The following is a 15,751-nucleotide window of genomic DNA, read 5'->3' as shown; positions in this document are numbered from 1 at the left end:
CTGAAGGAGGGCCACTGAGAGTCAATGTGACCCCTCTGTAACTGGCACTGCCCCACGCCGGGGGGCTAAGGGGGCTGCTCCCGTTCCCTAAGGCTGAGCGCCCAGGCTGCCCCCGAGCCAATGCTGACAGGGGCCGTCTCGCCTTCTTCCCAGTCTTGCTGATCGCCGGGGATTCACAGAGACACCAGCTCGGCTCCAGGAGTGAGGCCACACAGGGAATTCCACTCTGGCCCTGGCGAGCCAGGCTTGCCAAGATGGCTCTTACCTGTAGATGATGCAGGCGCAGTCCCGGCAGGTCCCACAGTTGGCAATATCCTGCCCTGTCCGGTATGAGCGTCGCCTACAACAGAGCAGAAAGCCCCATGAGCCGCTGGTCCCCGTGTCGCTCAGAACCGCCCTGGAAGAACTCCCCAAGCGCCTGTGACATCACTGCGTCGCCGTAGCAGAATGGTGATGTCCGTGATGCCAGGCAGCAGGAGCCAATAGGCCAGGGTGATGGGAAAACTCCCTAGAGAACTACAGCAAGAGCGATCGGGGCGTGGCGAGTATCCTCAGAGCTGGGCATCGAACACAGGCAGTAGGGCTGTGGGTGGACTGGCAGCACCATTCCCAGCTTTTGCAGAGGAGGCAGGGAAGCTTCCAGGACCTTGCCTATGGGCTAGGACAGCGAGGTTCTAGGCGCCCCGGACTCCTGGGCTCTCCCCACTGCGTTCTCTGACCATCCCTGGGAGGAGATGCCACCGTGAGCAGAGAGCTGGGCTGCACTTACCGCCGGTGCCACGGAGTCCCGGGCCAGACTGCCTGGATGGCACAGGCCACGTACCAGCCCCCAAGCGTTCCTAGAGCAGAGCTATTAGACAAGCATCCCTGTGGACTGAGCAATTCACCCTGGCCCTTGGCAAATTATCGTTACAGCTAATTGTTCTCGCCGTTCAAAGGTTACCCCATGGTGCCAAACCAGTTCTGAAGAAGTGTGGCTACTGCTATAGCAAACTAGCCACATTCACGGCCAAACAGTCACATTCTACAAGTATATTAGGAGCAAGGGGAAGACCAAGGACAGGTTGGCCCATTGCTCAGTGAAGAGGGAGACACCTGGAAATGGCAGAGGTGCTTAATGACTTCTTTGTTTCGGTTTTCACCAAGAAGATCGATGGTGACAGGATGCCTAACAGAGAACACTAGTGGAAAGGGGGTAGGGTTAAAAGTTAAAATAAAAGAACGGGTTAAAAATGACTTAGACAAGTTAGATGTCACCGGGGCCTGATGAAAGGCATCCTAGAATACTCAAGGACCTGAGAGAGGAACTATCTGAGCCTTTCGCTGTCATCTTTGAAAAGTCATGGAAGTCGGGAGAGATTCCAGAAGACAGGAAAAGGGCAAATCTAGTGCCCATCTATAAAAAGGAAAATAAGAACCCAGGAAACTACAGACCAGTCAGTTTAACTTCTGTGTCAAGAAAGATAATGGAGCAAGTAATTAAGGAATTCATCTGCAAATATCTGGAAGATGATAAGGTGACAGGGAACAGCCAGCATGGATTTGTAAAGAACAAATCATGTCAAACTAATCGAATAGCTTTCTTTGCTATGATAACGAGTCTTGTGGCTAAGGGAGAAGCAATGGATGTGGGATGCCTAGACTTTGGTAAGGCATTTGATACAGTCTCACATGACCTTCTTATCAATAAACTAGGGAAACACAACCTAGCTGGGGCTATGTAAGGCGGGTGCATAACTGGCTGGATAACCGTTCTCAGAGAGTCGTTATTAATGGTTCACAGTCATGCTGGAAGGGCAGGTCAAGTGGGGTTCTGCAGGGGTCTGTTTTGGGACCGGTTCTTTTCAATGTCTTCATCAATGATTTAGATGATGGCAGAGAGAGGATGCTTATTAAGTTTGCAGATGATCCCAAGCTGAGAGGGGTTGCACGTGCTTTGGAAGATAGGGTCAAAATGCAAAAGGATCTGGACAAACTGGAGAAATGGGCTGAGGTGAGAAGGATGAAGTTTAATAAGGACAAATGCAAAGTGCTCCACTTAGGAAGGAACAATCGGTTTCACACACACAGAATGGGAAGCAACTGCCTAGGCAGGAATACTGCAGAAAGGGATCTAGGGGTCATAGTGGACAACAAGTTAAATATGAGCCAATAGTGTGATGCTGTTGCAAAAAAAGCAAACATGATTCTGGGAGGCATTAACAGGAGTGCTGTGAGCAAGACACGGGACGTCATTCTTCCGCTCTACTCTGCACTGATTAGGCCTCAGCTGGAGTATTGTGTCTGGTTCTGGGTGCCACATTTCAAGAAATATGTAGAGGAATTGGAGACCGTCCAGAGGAGAGCAACAAAAATTATGAAAGGACTAGGAAACATGAGCTATGAGGGAAGGCTGAAAGAATAGGCTGATAGGGGACATGAGAGCAGTTTTCAGATACCTAAAAAGATGTCACAAGGAAGAGGGAGAAAACTTGTTCTCCTTGGCCTCTGAGGACAGGACAAGACGCAAGAGGCTTAAACTGCAGCAAGGGAGGTTTAGGTTGGACGTTAGGAAACACTTCCTACCTGTCAGGGTGGTGAAACACGAATAAATTGCCCAGGGGGTTGTGGAATTGCCCTCACTGGAAATATTGGAGAGCAGGCTGGACAGACACCTGCCAGGGATGATCTCGATGGTGCTTGGTCCTGCCATGAGGGCAGGGGACTGGACTTGATGGCCTCTTGATGACCTCTGGACTCAATGACGTCTATTATTCTACTATTGTTCAAGCCAACTAGCTACGCTCAAGCAGACACAGAGCCACATGCGACTAGTGGCTAGTGTGTGGGACACCACAGGGTTTTGCCTCATTTCTAGTCTGAATTTGTCTCTGTTCAGCTCCCACCTTTTCTCTGCTGGACAGAAGAGCCCTTGTTAAACATTTGTTCCCATGTACCTGTTGAGTCGCTGCTTCCCAGGGCAGAGCCCCCATCCTGTAGGCGTAGCAGTGTCCTTGCTTGCTAGATGGACACTTTCCCGTTTAGCCCGATTGGAATATATTCGAATGCAGTTACTTAGGATCCAGCTTACTGTCGAGCAGTGACCCGCCTTCTTCACTCTGCACCATCCCCAGCGCTCGCATCAGTTTGTTTCCAGTGCAAGGTCAAGCAGGGCAGGACCATTCCCAGCCCTTCCCTGGCTCAGGACAGATTTTGTGCATTTCTCTGAGTTACAGAATGGGGGGCAGGAGCAGCAGAAGGCCTGATCCCTCTGCCCTCTGTGCATGGCAGCTTAGCAGAGAATCAGGTGGCCCTTGCATTCTGAGCTCTCTGGGGAGCCTGTGACCTCCAGAAAGCATGGGAAGACACCGCAGGCTCTGTCCTTGGGCCTGCATAGCTGAGAGTGACAGCTCCTTGCATCTGGGAGAAGAGAAAAGCACTAGAAGGCTCAGGCTGGAGGGACAGATAAGGACAGCGGCTGGGACTGCCAGCCTGAGTACGCCCCGTGGCCCAGTCTCCCCTCTCTGGCAGGCCAGCACCATTTGCCTCCAAGGAAGGTGTAGGAACCCTTGCAGCAGTCTGCTCCAGCTGGGTTATGTCCAGTCCTACAAGTTGATAAGCCTGACCTCAGGGCCACAGCCGATTTGCTTTCCAGGACTCTCATCTGAGCATAAACCATCCCACACATTCGAATACTTAACTCCATTCCCCTCTTGAAATCTTCTCATGGAATCCCCCGGTTGGCAGAGACCTCAGGAGGCATCGAGACCAGCCCCCGGCCCAAAGCAGAGCCAACCCCCCAACTCAGTCAGCCCAGCCAGGACTCTTCAATCTTGATACGTTCTTGACACTAATACCATCCTGTGGCAGCGAATTCCAAAGAATAGTTACACCGTGTGCAAAAATAGTCCCTTTGATTGACGTTGAATTTCCCCCATTCAGTTCCATTGACTTTGTCTGTGAGAAGAGGAGCTCCTGCTTCTAGCCCATTCAATAGTTTATAGACTTCTAGTCTGTCTCCTCTAATACTTCTCCTCTTATGGGAACAATACCAGGTGGGCACGTCCATTGGGCCGGCTCTATCTTGGGGGCCATATTTTGCCTGCCCTGGTCTAGACGGTGCTTGGTCCTGCCGTGAGTGCAGGGGCCTGGACTAGATGCCCTCTTGGGTCCCTTCTAGTCCTGTGATTCTAGATTTACATAGTAGCACATTTGATTTTTCCAGGGCTCCAGAACTTACCCAGTGTTCAAGGTTTGTTAAAAATGCATAATACCGGTTCAGAGCTCCTGAGCCAGGGTGCAGGCTGTCTGGTCCCCAGGCGTCAAAATGCTTCTCTTCAATAGCTGTTGTTTAACATCCTCCGTACTCACAGATGGAGCAGAAAATATTTCATTATCATTGTGTGACATGAGATCACCCCCTTGTTTCTTTCCAGACACTGGACTGCCTGCCTGCCTTTTCTGCATTGTGATTTTCCCTGCCTTGCCTAGCATTAGACCTGTAGCATTGGTAGGGTGTCCTTTGTTCCCCTTGCTATATTCCTTCTCCCCACTCGCCCTAGATTTTTCCCTGAGAGTTTTAGTTTCCCTTTTCACCCGATGGGTGCTATTCTGTTTGTGTCGGCAAGTTACCTACTTCTCCGAACTGCGAAGATGAGACAGAAGGGCCCCGCCGGGAAAGCCCAGGCATTCTTTCTGCACACAGCAGAGACGTTTGCCCCTTGTCTGGCCTGGTGCCTACAGCAGCCTCCTACAAGGAACCCACCTTGTGACGTGACCTGTAGAATACTGAGCTGGAAGCAGACAAGGCTGCTGGTGTCATTTTCAGAACAGCCTTGCAACCTTTTCTGTCCTTCCTACCCCCTTCTGTGCGTGTGCATCCAGCTGAGGGCCTCCCTGGGCTGCCTACAGAGAGGCTACGTCCCTTTCCTGAGCTGACCGCTAATTTGACCCCTGGAGTCTCCATCCCTAGAGGTTCCTCAGTCCCTGCTGGACACAGCCCTGGCTGGGCTGACTGAGTCGGGCTGGTCCTGCCTTGGGCTGGGCCTGGACTCGATGGCTCCTGAGGGCTCGGCCAGCCCTGGGGTTCTGTGAAACCAACGAAGAATTGAGATTTTTCCCTGCAGTGTTGCTCTGCATTTCCCAGCCTGAAACCCAGCTGCCAGGGTACTGCCCTTTCCCCCCTGGGCAGGTCCCTCTGCTGCACCCCCCGTAACTTGGAGTCCCACGCCAGCGTCCCCGCAGCACTGCTACCCCTCCTTTTCAGACAGCTCATAAGGACGTGGCATCCCGGGCCTGTGCAGAACCAGCGGGCCCCAGCATTAGCCTTCGCCATGCTGAAAACTGACCCCTGGGACTCCAGCCCGTTCCAGCCCCGGACAGAGCGCTGCCCCCACACCTCGGGGCAGCACCTTGGCCAATGCATTGGAAAGGCCAAACCCAGTGCCAGAGGCACATGTGCACACTTGCTGGAATGATGGGAATCCCCCGGCACGAGCTGCAAGGGGGAGGGCCTGGAAGTTTGGGGAGCTTAGGTGCAGCCCTGCCCTGGGGAAGGTAGCCTGATTCAGGCTGAGGTCCATGGGACGAGGCTGCTCTCTGCAGTGGGCAGCACAAGCCCAGTCTGACAATACAAACTCACTGAATTGACACAATTGTATGGGGAGCCGGGGCTGAGTTAGCAGGGGGCTGGGAGTCTGGACTGAGGGGCACTAGCAGAGCTGGGGGAGGCGGCAGCCCAGCACTGGGCTGGCAGGTGTTGGCGTGGGACGGGAGGTTCTGAGGGAAGGTATGTGGGGAGCAGGTGGCTGTTGGCGTGGGACGGGAGAGCCGAGGGAAGGCATGTGGGGGGCAGGCGTGTGTTGGCGTAGGACGGGAGAGCCGAGGGAAGGCATGTGGGGAGCAGGCGGGTGTTGCCGTGGGACGGGAGAGCCGAGGGAAGGCATGTGGGGAGCAGGCGGGTGTTGGCGTAGGACGGGAGAGCCGAGGGAAGGCATGTGGGGGGCAGGCGTGTCTTGGCGTAGGACGGGAGAGCCGAGGGAAGGCATGTGGGGAGCAGGCGGGTGTTGCCGTGGGACGGGAGAGCCGAGGTAAGGCATGTGGCGGGCAGGCGTGTGTTGGCGTAGGACGGGAGAGCCGAGGTAAGGCATGTGGGGAGCAGGCGGGTGTTGGCGTGGGACGGGAGAGCCGAGGGAAGGCATGTGGGGGGCAGGCGTGTGTTGGCGTAGGACGGGAGAGCCGAGGGAAGGCATGTGGGGAGCAGGCGGGTGTTGGCGTGGGACGGGAGAGCCGAGGGAAGGCATGTGGGGAGCAGGCGGGTGTTGGCGTAGGACGGGAGAGCCGAGGTAAGGCATGTGGGGGGCAGGCGTGTCTTGGCGTAGGACGGGAGAGCCGAGGGAAGGCATGTGGGGAGCAGGCGGGTGTTGGCGTGGGACGGGAGAGCCGAGGTAAGGCATGTGGGGGGCAGGCGTGTCTTGGCGTAGGATGGGAGAGCCGAGGGAAGGCATGCGGGGAGCAGGCGGGTGTTGCCGTGGGACGGGAGAGCCGAGGGAAGGCATGTGGGGAGCAGGCGGGTGTTGGCGTGGGACGGGAGAGCCGAGGGAAGGCATGTGGGGAGCAGGCGGGTGTTGGCGTGGGACGGGAGAGCCGAGGGAAGGCATGTGGGGAGCAGGCGGGTGTTGGCGTAGGACGGGAGAGCCGAGGGAAGGCATGTGGGGGGCAGGCGTGTGTTGGCGTGGGACGGGAGAGCCGAGGGAAGGCACGTGGGGAGCAGGCGGGTGTTGGCGTAGGACGGGAGAGCCGAGGTAAGGCATGTGCGGGGCAGGCGTGTCTTGGAGTAGGACGGGAGAGCCGAGGGAAGGCATGTGGGGAGCAGGTGGGTGTTGCCGTGGGACGGGAGAGCCGAGGGAAGGCATGTGGGGAGCAGGCGGGTGTTGGCGTGGGACGGCAGAGCCGAGGGAAGGCATGTGGGGAGCAGGCGGGTGTTGGCGTGGGACGGGAGAGCCGAGGGAAGGCATGTGGGGAGCAGGCGGGTGTTGCCGTGGGACGGGAGAGCCGAGGGAAGGCATGTGGGGAGCAGGCGGGTGTTGGCGTGGGACGGCAGAGCCGAGGGAAGGCATGTGGGGAGCACGCAGGTGTTGGCGTGGGACGGGAGAGCCGAGGGAAGGCATGTGGGGAGCAGGCGGGTGTTGCCGTGGGACGGGAGAGCCGAGGGAAGGCATGTGGGGAGCAGGCGGGTGTTGCCGTGGGACGGGAGAGCCGAGGGAAGGCATGTGGGGAGCAGGCGGGTGTTGGCGTGGGACGGCAGAGCCGAGGGAAGGCATGTGGGGAGCAGGCGGGTGTTGGCATGGGACGGCAGAGCCGAGGGAAGGCCTCTGGGGAGCAGGCGTGTGTTGGCGTGGGTCGGGAGAGCCGAGGTAAGGCGTGGGGAGCAGGCGGGTGTTGGCGTGGGACGGCAGAGCTGAGGGAAGGCATGTGGGGAGCAGGCGGGTGTTGGCGTGGGACGGGAGAGCCGAGGGAAGGCATGTGGGGGGCAGGCGGGTGTTGGCCTGGGACGGGAGAGCCGAGGGAAGGCATGTGGGGGGCAGGCGTGTGTTGGCGTGGGACGGGAGAGCCGAGGGAAGGCATGTAGGGGGCAGGCGGGTGTTGGCGTGGGACGGCAGAGCCGAGGGAAGGCATGTGGGGGGCAGGCGTGTGTTGGCGTGGGACGGCAGAGCCGAGGTAAGTCATGTGGGGGGCAGGCGTGTGTTGGCGTGGGACGGGAGAGCCGAGGGAAGGCCTCTGGGGAGCAGGCGTGTGTTGGCGTGGGTCGGGAGAGCCGAGGTAAGGCATGTGGGGAGCAGGCGGGTGTTGGCGTGGGACGGCAGAGCTGAGGGAAGGCATGTGGGGAGCAGGCGGGTGTTGGCGTGGGACGGGAGAGCCGAGGGAAGGCATGTGGGGGGCAGGCGTGTGTTGGCGTGGGACGGGAGAGCCGAGGGAAGGCATGTGGGGGGCAGGCGGGTGTTGGCGTGGGACGGCAGAGCTGAGGGAAGGCATGTGGGGAGCAGGCGTGTGTTGGTGTGGGTCGGGAGAGCCGAGGGAAGGCATGTGGGGAGCAGGCGGGTGTTGGCGTGGGACGGGAGAGCCGAGGGAAGGCATGTGGGGGGCAGGCGGGTGTTGGCCTGGGACGGGAGAGCCGAGGGAAGGCATGTGGGGGGCAGGCGTGTGTTGGCGTGGGACGGAAGAGCCGAGGGAAGGCATGTAGGGGGCAGGCGGGTGTTGGCGTGGTACGGCAGAGCCGAGGGAAGGCATGTGGGGGGCAGGCGTGTGTTGGCGTGGGACGGGAGAGCCGAGGGAAGGCATGTGGGGAGCAGGCGGGTGTTGGCGTGGGACGGGAGAGCCGAGGGAAGGCATGTGGGGAGCAGGCGTGTGTTGGCGTGGGTCGGGAGAGCTGAGGGAAGGCATGTGGGGAGCAGGCGGGTGTTGGCGTGGGTCGGGAGAGCCGAGGGAAGGCATGTGGGGGGCAGGCGTGTGTTGGCGTGGGTCGGGAGAGCCGAGGGAAGGCATGTGGGGAGCAGGCGGGTGTTGGCGTGGGACGGCAGAGCTGAGGGAAGGCATGTGGGGAGCAGGCGGGTTTTGGCGTGGGACGGCAGAGCCGAGGGAAGGCATGTGGGGAGCAGGCGGGTGTTGGCCTGGGACGGCAGAGCTGAGGGAAGGTATGTGGGGAGCAGGCGGGTGTTGCCGTGGGACGGGAGAGCCGAGGGAAGGCATGTGGGGAGCAGGCGGGTGTTGGCGTGGGATGCAGAGCTGAGGGAAGGTATGTGGGGAGCAGGCGGGTGTTGGCGTGGGACGGGAGAGCCGAGGGAAGGCATGTGGGGGGCAGGCGGGTGTTGGCCTGGGACGGGAGAGCCGAGGGAAGGCATGTGGGGGGCAGGCGTGTGTTGGCGTGGGACGGGAGAGCCGAGGGAAGGCATGTAGGGGGCAGGCGGGTGTTGGCGTGGGACGGCAGAGCCGAGGGAAGGCATGTGGGGGGCAGGCGTGTGTTGGCGTGGGACGGGAGAGCCGAGGGAAGGCATGTGGGGAGCAGGCGGGTGTTGGCGTGGGACGGGAGAGCCGAGGGAAGGCATGTGGGGAGCAGGCGTGTGTTGGCGTGGGTCGGGAGAGCCGAGGGAAGGCATGTGGGGAGCAGGCGGGTGTTGGCGTGGGTCGGGAGAGCCGAGGGAAGGCATGTGGGGGGCAGGCGTGTGTTGGCGTGGGTCGGGAGAGCCGAGGGAAGGCATGTGGGGAGCAGGCGGGTGTTGGCGTGGGACGGCAGAGCTGAGGGAAGGCATGTGGGGAGCAGGCGGGTTTTGGCGTGGGACGGCAGAGCCGAGGGAAGGCATGTGGGGAGCAGGCGGGTGTTGGCCTGGGACGGCAGAGCTGAGGGAAGGTATGTGGGGAGCAGGCGGGGGTTGCCGTGGGACGGCAGAGCCGAGGGAAGGCATGTGGGGAGCAGGCGGGTGTTGGCGTGGGACGGCAGAGCTGAGGGAAGGTATGTGGGGAGCAGGCGGGTGTTGCCGTGGGACGGGAGAGCCGAGGGAAGGCATGTGGGGAGCAGGCGGGTGTTGGCGTGGGACGGGAGAGCCGAGGGAAGGCATGTGGGGGGCAGGCGTGTGTTGGCGTGGGTCGGGAGAGCCGAGGGAAGGCATGTGGGGAGCAGGCGGGTGTTGGCGTGGGACGGCAGAGCCGAGGGAAGGCATGTGGGGAGCAGGCGGGTTTTGGCGTGGGACGGCAGAGCTGAGGGAAGGCATGTGGGGGGCAGGCGGGTGTTCGCTTGGGACGGGAGAGCCGAGGGAAGGCATGTGGGGAGCAGGCGGGTGTTGGCCTGGGACGGCAGAGCTGAGGGAAGGCATGTGAGGAGCAGGCGGGTGTTGGCGTGGGACGGGAGAGCCGAGGGAAGGCATGTGGGGGGCAGGCGGGTGTTGCCGTGGGACGGGAGAGCCGAGGGAAGGCATGTGGGGGGCAGGCGGGTGTTGGCGTGGGACGGGAGAGCCGAGGGAAGGCATGTGGGGAGCAGGCGGGTGTTGCTGTGGGACGGGAGAGCCGAGGAAAGGCATGTGGGGAGCAGGCGGGTGTTGGCGTGGGACGGGAGAGCCGAGGGAAGGCATGTGGGGAGGAGGCGGGTGTTGGCGTGGGACGGCAGAGCTGAGGGAAGGCATGTGGGGGGCAGGCGTGTGTTGGCGTGGGACGGGAGAGCCGAGGGAAGGCCTCTGGGGAGCAGGCGTGTGTTGGCGTGGGACGGCAGAGCCGAGGGAAGGCATGTGGGGAGCAGGCGGGTGTTGGCCTGGGACGGCAGAGCTGAGGGAAGCCATGTGGGGAGCAGGCGGGTGTTGGCCTGGGACGGCAGAGCTGAGGGAAGGCATGTGGGGAGCAGGCGGGTGTTGGCGTGGGACGGCAGAGCTGAGGGAAGGTATGTGGGGAGCAGGCGGGTGTTGGCGTGGGACGGGAGAGCCGAGGGAAGGCATGTGGGGGGCAGGCGTGTGTTGGCGTGGGACGGGAGAGCCGAGGGAAGGCATGTGGGGAGCAGGCGGGTGTTGGCGTGGGATGGCAGAGCTGAGGGAAGGCATGTGGGGAGCAGGCGGGTGTTGCCGTGGGACGGGAGAGCCGAGGGAAGGCATGTGGGGAGCAGGCGGGTGTTGGCGTGGGACGGCAGAGCTGAGGGAAGGTATGTGGGGAGCAGGCGGGTGTTGGCGTGGGACGGCAGAGCTGAGGGAAGGCATGTGGGGAGCAGGCGGGTGTTGGCGTGGGACGGCAGAGCTGAGGGAAGGCATGTGGGGAGCAGGCGGGTGTTGCCGTGGGACGGCAGAGCCGAGGGAAGGCATGTGGGGAGCAGGCGGGTGTTGCCGTGGGTCGGGAGAGCCGAGGGAAGGCATGTGGGGAGCAGGCATGTGTTGGCGTGGGACGGGAGAGCCGAGGGAAGGCATGTGGGGAGCAGGCGGGTGTTGGCGTGGGACGGCAGAGCTGAGGGAAGGCATGTGGGGGGCAGGCGGGTGTTGCCGTGGGACGGCAGAGCTGAGGGAAGGCATGTGGGGAGCAGGCGGGTGTTGGCGTGGGACGGCAGAGCTGAGGGAAGGCATGTGGGGAGCAGGCGGGTGTTGCCGTTGGACGGCAGAGCCGAGGGAAGGCATGTGGGGAGCAGGCGGGTGTTGCCGTGGGTCGGGAGAGCCGAGGGAAGGCATGTGGGGAGCAGGCGGGTGTTGCCGTGGGACGGGAGAGCCGAGGGAAGGCATGTGGGGAGCAGGCGGGTGTTGCCGTGGGTCGGGAGAGCCGAGGGAAGGCATGTGGGGAGCAGGCGGGTGTTGCCGTGGGACGGGAGAGCCGAGGGAAGGCATGTGGGGAGCAGGCGGGTGTTGCCGTGGGTCGGGAGAGCCGAGGGAAGGCATGTGGGGAGCAGGCGGGTGTTGGCGTGGGTCGGCAGAGCTGAGGGAAGGCATGTGGGGAGCAGGCGGGTGTTGCCGTGGGACGGGAGAGCCGAGGGAAGGCATGTGGGGAGCAGGCGGGTGTTGCCGTGGGTCGGCAGAGCCGAGGGAAGGCATGTGGGGAGCAGGCGTGTGTTGCCGTGGGACGGGAGAGCCGAGGGAAGGCATGTGGGGAGCAGGCGGGTGTTGCCGTGGGTCGGCAGAGCTGAGGGAAGGCATGTGGGGAGCAGGCGGGTGTTGGTGTGGGTCGGCAGAGCTGAGGGAAGGCATGTGGGGAGCAGGCGGGTGTTGGTGTGGGTCGGCAGAGCTGAGGGAAGGCATGTGGGGAGCAGGCGGGTGTTGCCGTGGGACGGCAGAGCTGAGGGAAGGCATGTGGGGAGCAGGCGGGTGTTGGCGTGGGTCGGCAGAGCTGAGGGAAGGCATGTGGGGAGCAGGCGGGTGTTGCCGTGGGACGGGAGAGCCGAGGGAAGGCATGTGGGGAGCAGGCGGGTGTTGGTGTGGGACGGCAGAGCTGAGGGAAGGCATGTGAGGAGCAGGCGGGTGTTGCCGTGGGTCGGGAGAGCCGAGGGAAGGCATGTGGGGAGCAGGCGGGTGTTGGCGTGGGACGGCAGAGCCGAGGGAAGGCATGTGGGGAGCAGGTGGGTGTTGGCGTGGGACGGGAGAGCCGAGGGAAGGCATGTGGGGAGCAGGCGGGTGTTGGCGTGGGATGGGAGAGCCGAGGGAAGGTATTTGGGGAGCAGGCGGGTGTTGGCGTGGGACGGCAGAGCCGAGGGAAGGCATGTGGGGAGCAGGCGGGTGTTGCCGTGGGACGGGAGAGCCGAGGGAAGGCATGTCGGGAGCAGGCGGGTGTTGGCGTGGGACGGCAGAGCTGAGGGAAGGCATGTGGGGAGCAGGCGGGTGTTGGCGTGGGACGGGAGAGCCGAGGGAAGGCATGTGGGGAGCAGGCGGGTGTTGCCGTGGGTCGGGAGAGCCGAGGGAAGGCATGTCGGGAGCAGGCGGGTGTTGCCGTGGGACGGGAGAGCCGAGGGAAGGCATGTCGGGAGCAGGCGGGTGTTGCCGTGGGACGGGAGAGCCGAGGGAAGGCATGTCGGGAGCAGGCGGGTGTTGGCGTGGGACGGGAGAGCCGAGGGAAGGCATGTGGGGAGCAGGTGGGTGTTGCCGTGGGACGGGAGAGCCGAGGGAAGGCATGTGGGGAGCAGGCGGGTGTTGCCGTGGGACGGGAGAGCCGAGGGAAGGCATGTGGGGAGCAGGCGGGTGTTGCCGTGGGTCGGGAGAGCCGAGGGAAGGCATGTCGGGAGCAGGCGGGTGTTGCCGTGGGACGGGAGAGCCGAGGGAAGGCATGTCGGGAGCAGGCGGGTGTTGCCGTGGGTCGGGAGAGCCGAGGGAAGGCATGTGGGGAGCAGGCGGGTGTTGGTGTGGGTCGGCAGAGCTGAGGGAAGGCATGTGAACGTAAGGACAGCCAGTCTGGGTCAGACCCACGGTCCATCTAGCCCAGTGTCCCGTTTTCCAATAGTGGCCAGTGTGCCCCTGAGGAACTGAACAGAACAGGAATTGTCAAGTAATCACTCCTCAGTTGCCCATTCCCAGCCTCTGTCAAAGGCCAGGGACACCATCCCTACCTAGTGAGGGAGCTAACCTCCATGAATCTATCCAACTCTTTCTTGAACTGTTAGGGTGTGTCTGAACTACATGGCTCCAGCGATGGAGCCATGTAGATTAGGCTGATCGGCAAAGGGAACGAAGCCGCGATTTAAATAATCGCGGCTTCATCTAAATTTAAATGGCTGCCGCGCTGAGCCAACAAACAGCTAATTAGCTGTTTTTCGGCTCAGCGCGCTAGTCTGGACGCTCCCGTGCCGACCTGAAAGCCCTTTATCGCCCTCCCCGTTATGCCTCGTAGGATGAGGTTTACTGGGGAGGTCGATAAAGGGCTTTCAGGTCGGCGCAGGAGCGTCCAGACTAGCACGGTGAGCCAACAAACAGCTGATCAGCTGTTTGTCGGCTCAGCGTGGCAGCCATTTAAATTTAAATGAATCCACAATTATTTAAATCGTTGCTTCATTTCCCTTTGCCGAACAAACAAATCTACATGGCTCGTCGACGGAGCCATGTTGTTTAGACATACCCTTAGGGTGTGTCTAGACTACTGAGTTTTGTCGACAAAGCAGCTTGCTTTGTCGACAGAACTGAATGTGTCTAGACGCTCTATGTCGATAGAAGTTTTGTCGACAGTATCTGTTGACAAAACTTCCGTCGACAAAACCCTGTAGTCTAGACGTACCCTTACAGTCCTGGTCTGCACAACATCCTCTGGCAAGGAGTTCCACAGGTTGACTGTGTGCTGCATGAAGAAAAACTTCCTTTGGTTTGTTTTAAACCTGCTACCTAATCATTTCACTTAGGCCGTGTCCAGACTCAGGGGTTTTTTCAGGAAAAGTAGCCTTTTCCCGAAAAAACTTCCCCTGCGTCCAGACTCAAGCCGCGTGCTTTCGAAATTATTTCGAAAGAACGCGGCTTTTCTTTCGATGGCGGTAAACCTCGTTTCACGAGGAAGAACGCCTTCTTTCGAAAGTTCCTCTTTCGAAAGAAGGCGTTCTTCAATGTAAAGAGGCCGTCTTCGAAAGAGAGCATCCAGACTCGCTGGGTGCTCTCTTTCGAAAAAGCGGATTTCTCTTTCGAAAGATCCGCCTGCAGTCTAGACGCGATCTTTTGAAAGAGGCTCTTTCGAAAGAAGCCTGCAGTCTAGACATAGCCTTAGTGACCCCTAGTTCTTGTGTTATGGGAACCTGTAAATAACTTTTCCTTATTCACTTTTTCCACGTCAGTCACGATTTTTTAGAACTCAATCATATCCCCCTTTAGTCTCCTCTTCTGTAAGCTGAAAAGCCCAGTCTTTTTAATCTCTCTTCATATGGGACCTGTTCCAAACCCCTCAGCATTTTTGTTGCCTTTCTCTGAAGCTTTCCCAATGCCCACAGATCTTTTATGAGAGGAGGTGACCACATCTGTACGCAGTATTCAAGATGTGGGCGTCCCAAGGTTTTCTCTAGAGGCAATAAGAGATTCTCTGTCTTGTTCTCTGTCCCTTTTTCAATGATTCCCAACCTTCTGTTTGCTTGTTGGACTGCCGCTGCACACTGCGTGGATGTTTTCAGGGTGGTTCCAAGAGCTCTCTCGAGTAGTTGTAGCTAAATTAGTCCCCATCAGATTGTACGTATTGTTGGGATTCTGTTTTCCATTTCCATTTCCACTTTACATTTATGAACATTAAATTTCATTTGCCATTTTGTTGCTCAATCACTTAGTTCGGTGAGATCTTTTTGAAGCTCTTCACAGGCTGCTTTGGTCTTAACTCTCTTCAGCAGTTTGGGATCATCTGCAAATGTTGCCACCTCACTGTTTGCCCCTTTCTCCAGATCATGTTTAAATAGGTTGACTAGGATGGGTCCCAGGACAGATCCTTGGGGGACCCCACTAGTTACCACTCTCCACTGGCAAAACTGACCATTTATTCCTACCCTTTGTGTCCTGTCTTTTAACCAGTTACCAATCCACGAAGGGACCTTCCCTCCTATCCCACAACTTACTTTACTTAAGAGCCTTTGGTGAGGGACCTTGTCAAAGGCTTTCTGGAAATCTAAGTACAGTAGATCCACTGGATCCCCCTTGTCCACGTGTGTGTTGACCCCCTCAAAGAACTCTAGGGGTACATCTACACTAGCCCCCTAGTTCAAACTAGGGAGGCTAATGAGGGCGACCGAAATTGCAAATGAAGCGCGGGATTTAAATATCCCGTGCTTCATTAGCATGTTCCCCGGCGGTCGCCATTTTGGAAACTGACTAGCCTGGAGTAACTGCCCGCGTCTACACACGGCAGTGAAACGGGACTTTGAAGTAAACCCCTTAACTCGAATTAGCTGTTAAACCTCATTCCACGAGGAGTAACAGCTAATTCGAGTTAAGGGGTTAACTTCGAACTCCCGTTTCATTGCTGCAGGTAGACGCGGGCACTTATTCTGGGCTAGTCAGTTTCCAAAATGACGACCGCCGGGGAACATGCTAATGAAGCACGGAATATTTAAATCCCGCGCTTCATTTGCAATTTCGGTCACCCTCATTAGCCTCCCTAGTTTGAACTAGGGGGCTAGTGTAGATATACCCTAGGAGATTAGTAAGGGATGATTTCCCTTTTCAGAAACAATGTTGACATTTCCCCCAACAAATTATGTTCATCCATGTGTCTGACAATTTTATTCTTTACTATTGTTTCAACTAATTTGCCCGGTACTGACGTCAGACTTACCGGTCTGTAATTGCCAGGATCGCCTCTAGAGCCC

At 59.2% G+C, this 15,751-nt stretch overlaps 2 protein-coding genes across 7 annotated transcripts in view; one reads left to right on the top strand and one right to left on the bottom strand.

Annotated features, from left to right (window-relative positions):
• LOC102455798 (dedicator of cytokinesis protein 2-like) overlaps positions 1-15,751 on the top strand; it is a 427,487-nt gene that overhangs the window by 243,391 nt on the left and 168,345 nt on the right. The window lies entirely within an intron of this gene.
• Positions 1-15,751, bottom strand: part of LOC142825635 (uncharacterized) — a 66,868-nt gene that overhangs the window by 14,829 nt on the left and 36,288 nt on the right. Inside the window, exon 3 of the mRNA XM_075917671.2 lies at positions 266-340. Coding sequence (XP_075773786.1) covers positions 266-340 — 75 coding nt within the window. The remainder of the gene's footprint in view (positions 1-265; positions 341-15,751) is intronic.

This window comes from Pelodiscus sinensis, chromosome 4 (genome assembly GCF_052426305.1).
Source record: "Pelodiscus sinensis isolate ZL-2025 chromosome 4, ASM5242630v1, whole genome shotgun sequence".
NCBI lineage: Eukaryota > Metazoa > Chordata > Testudines > Trionychidae > Pelodiscus > Pelodiscus sinensis.
This window is presented reverse-complemented; position numbering and strand designations above follow the sequence as displayed.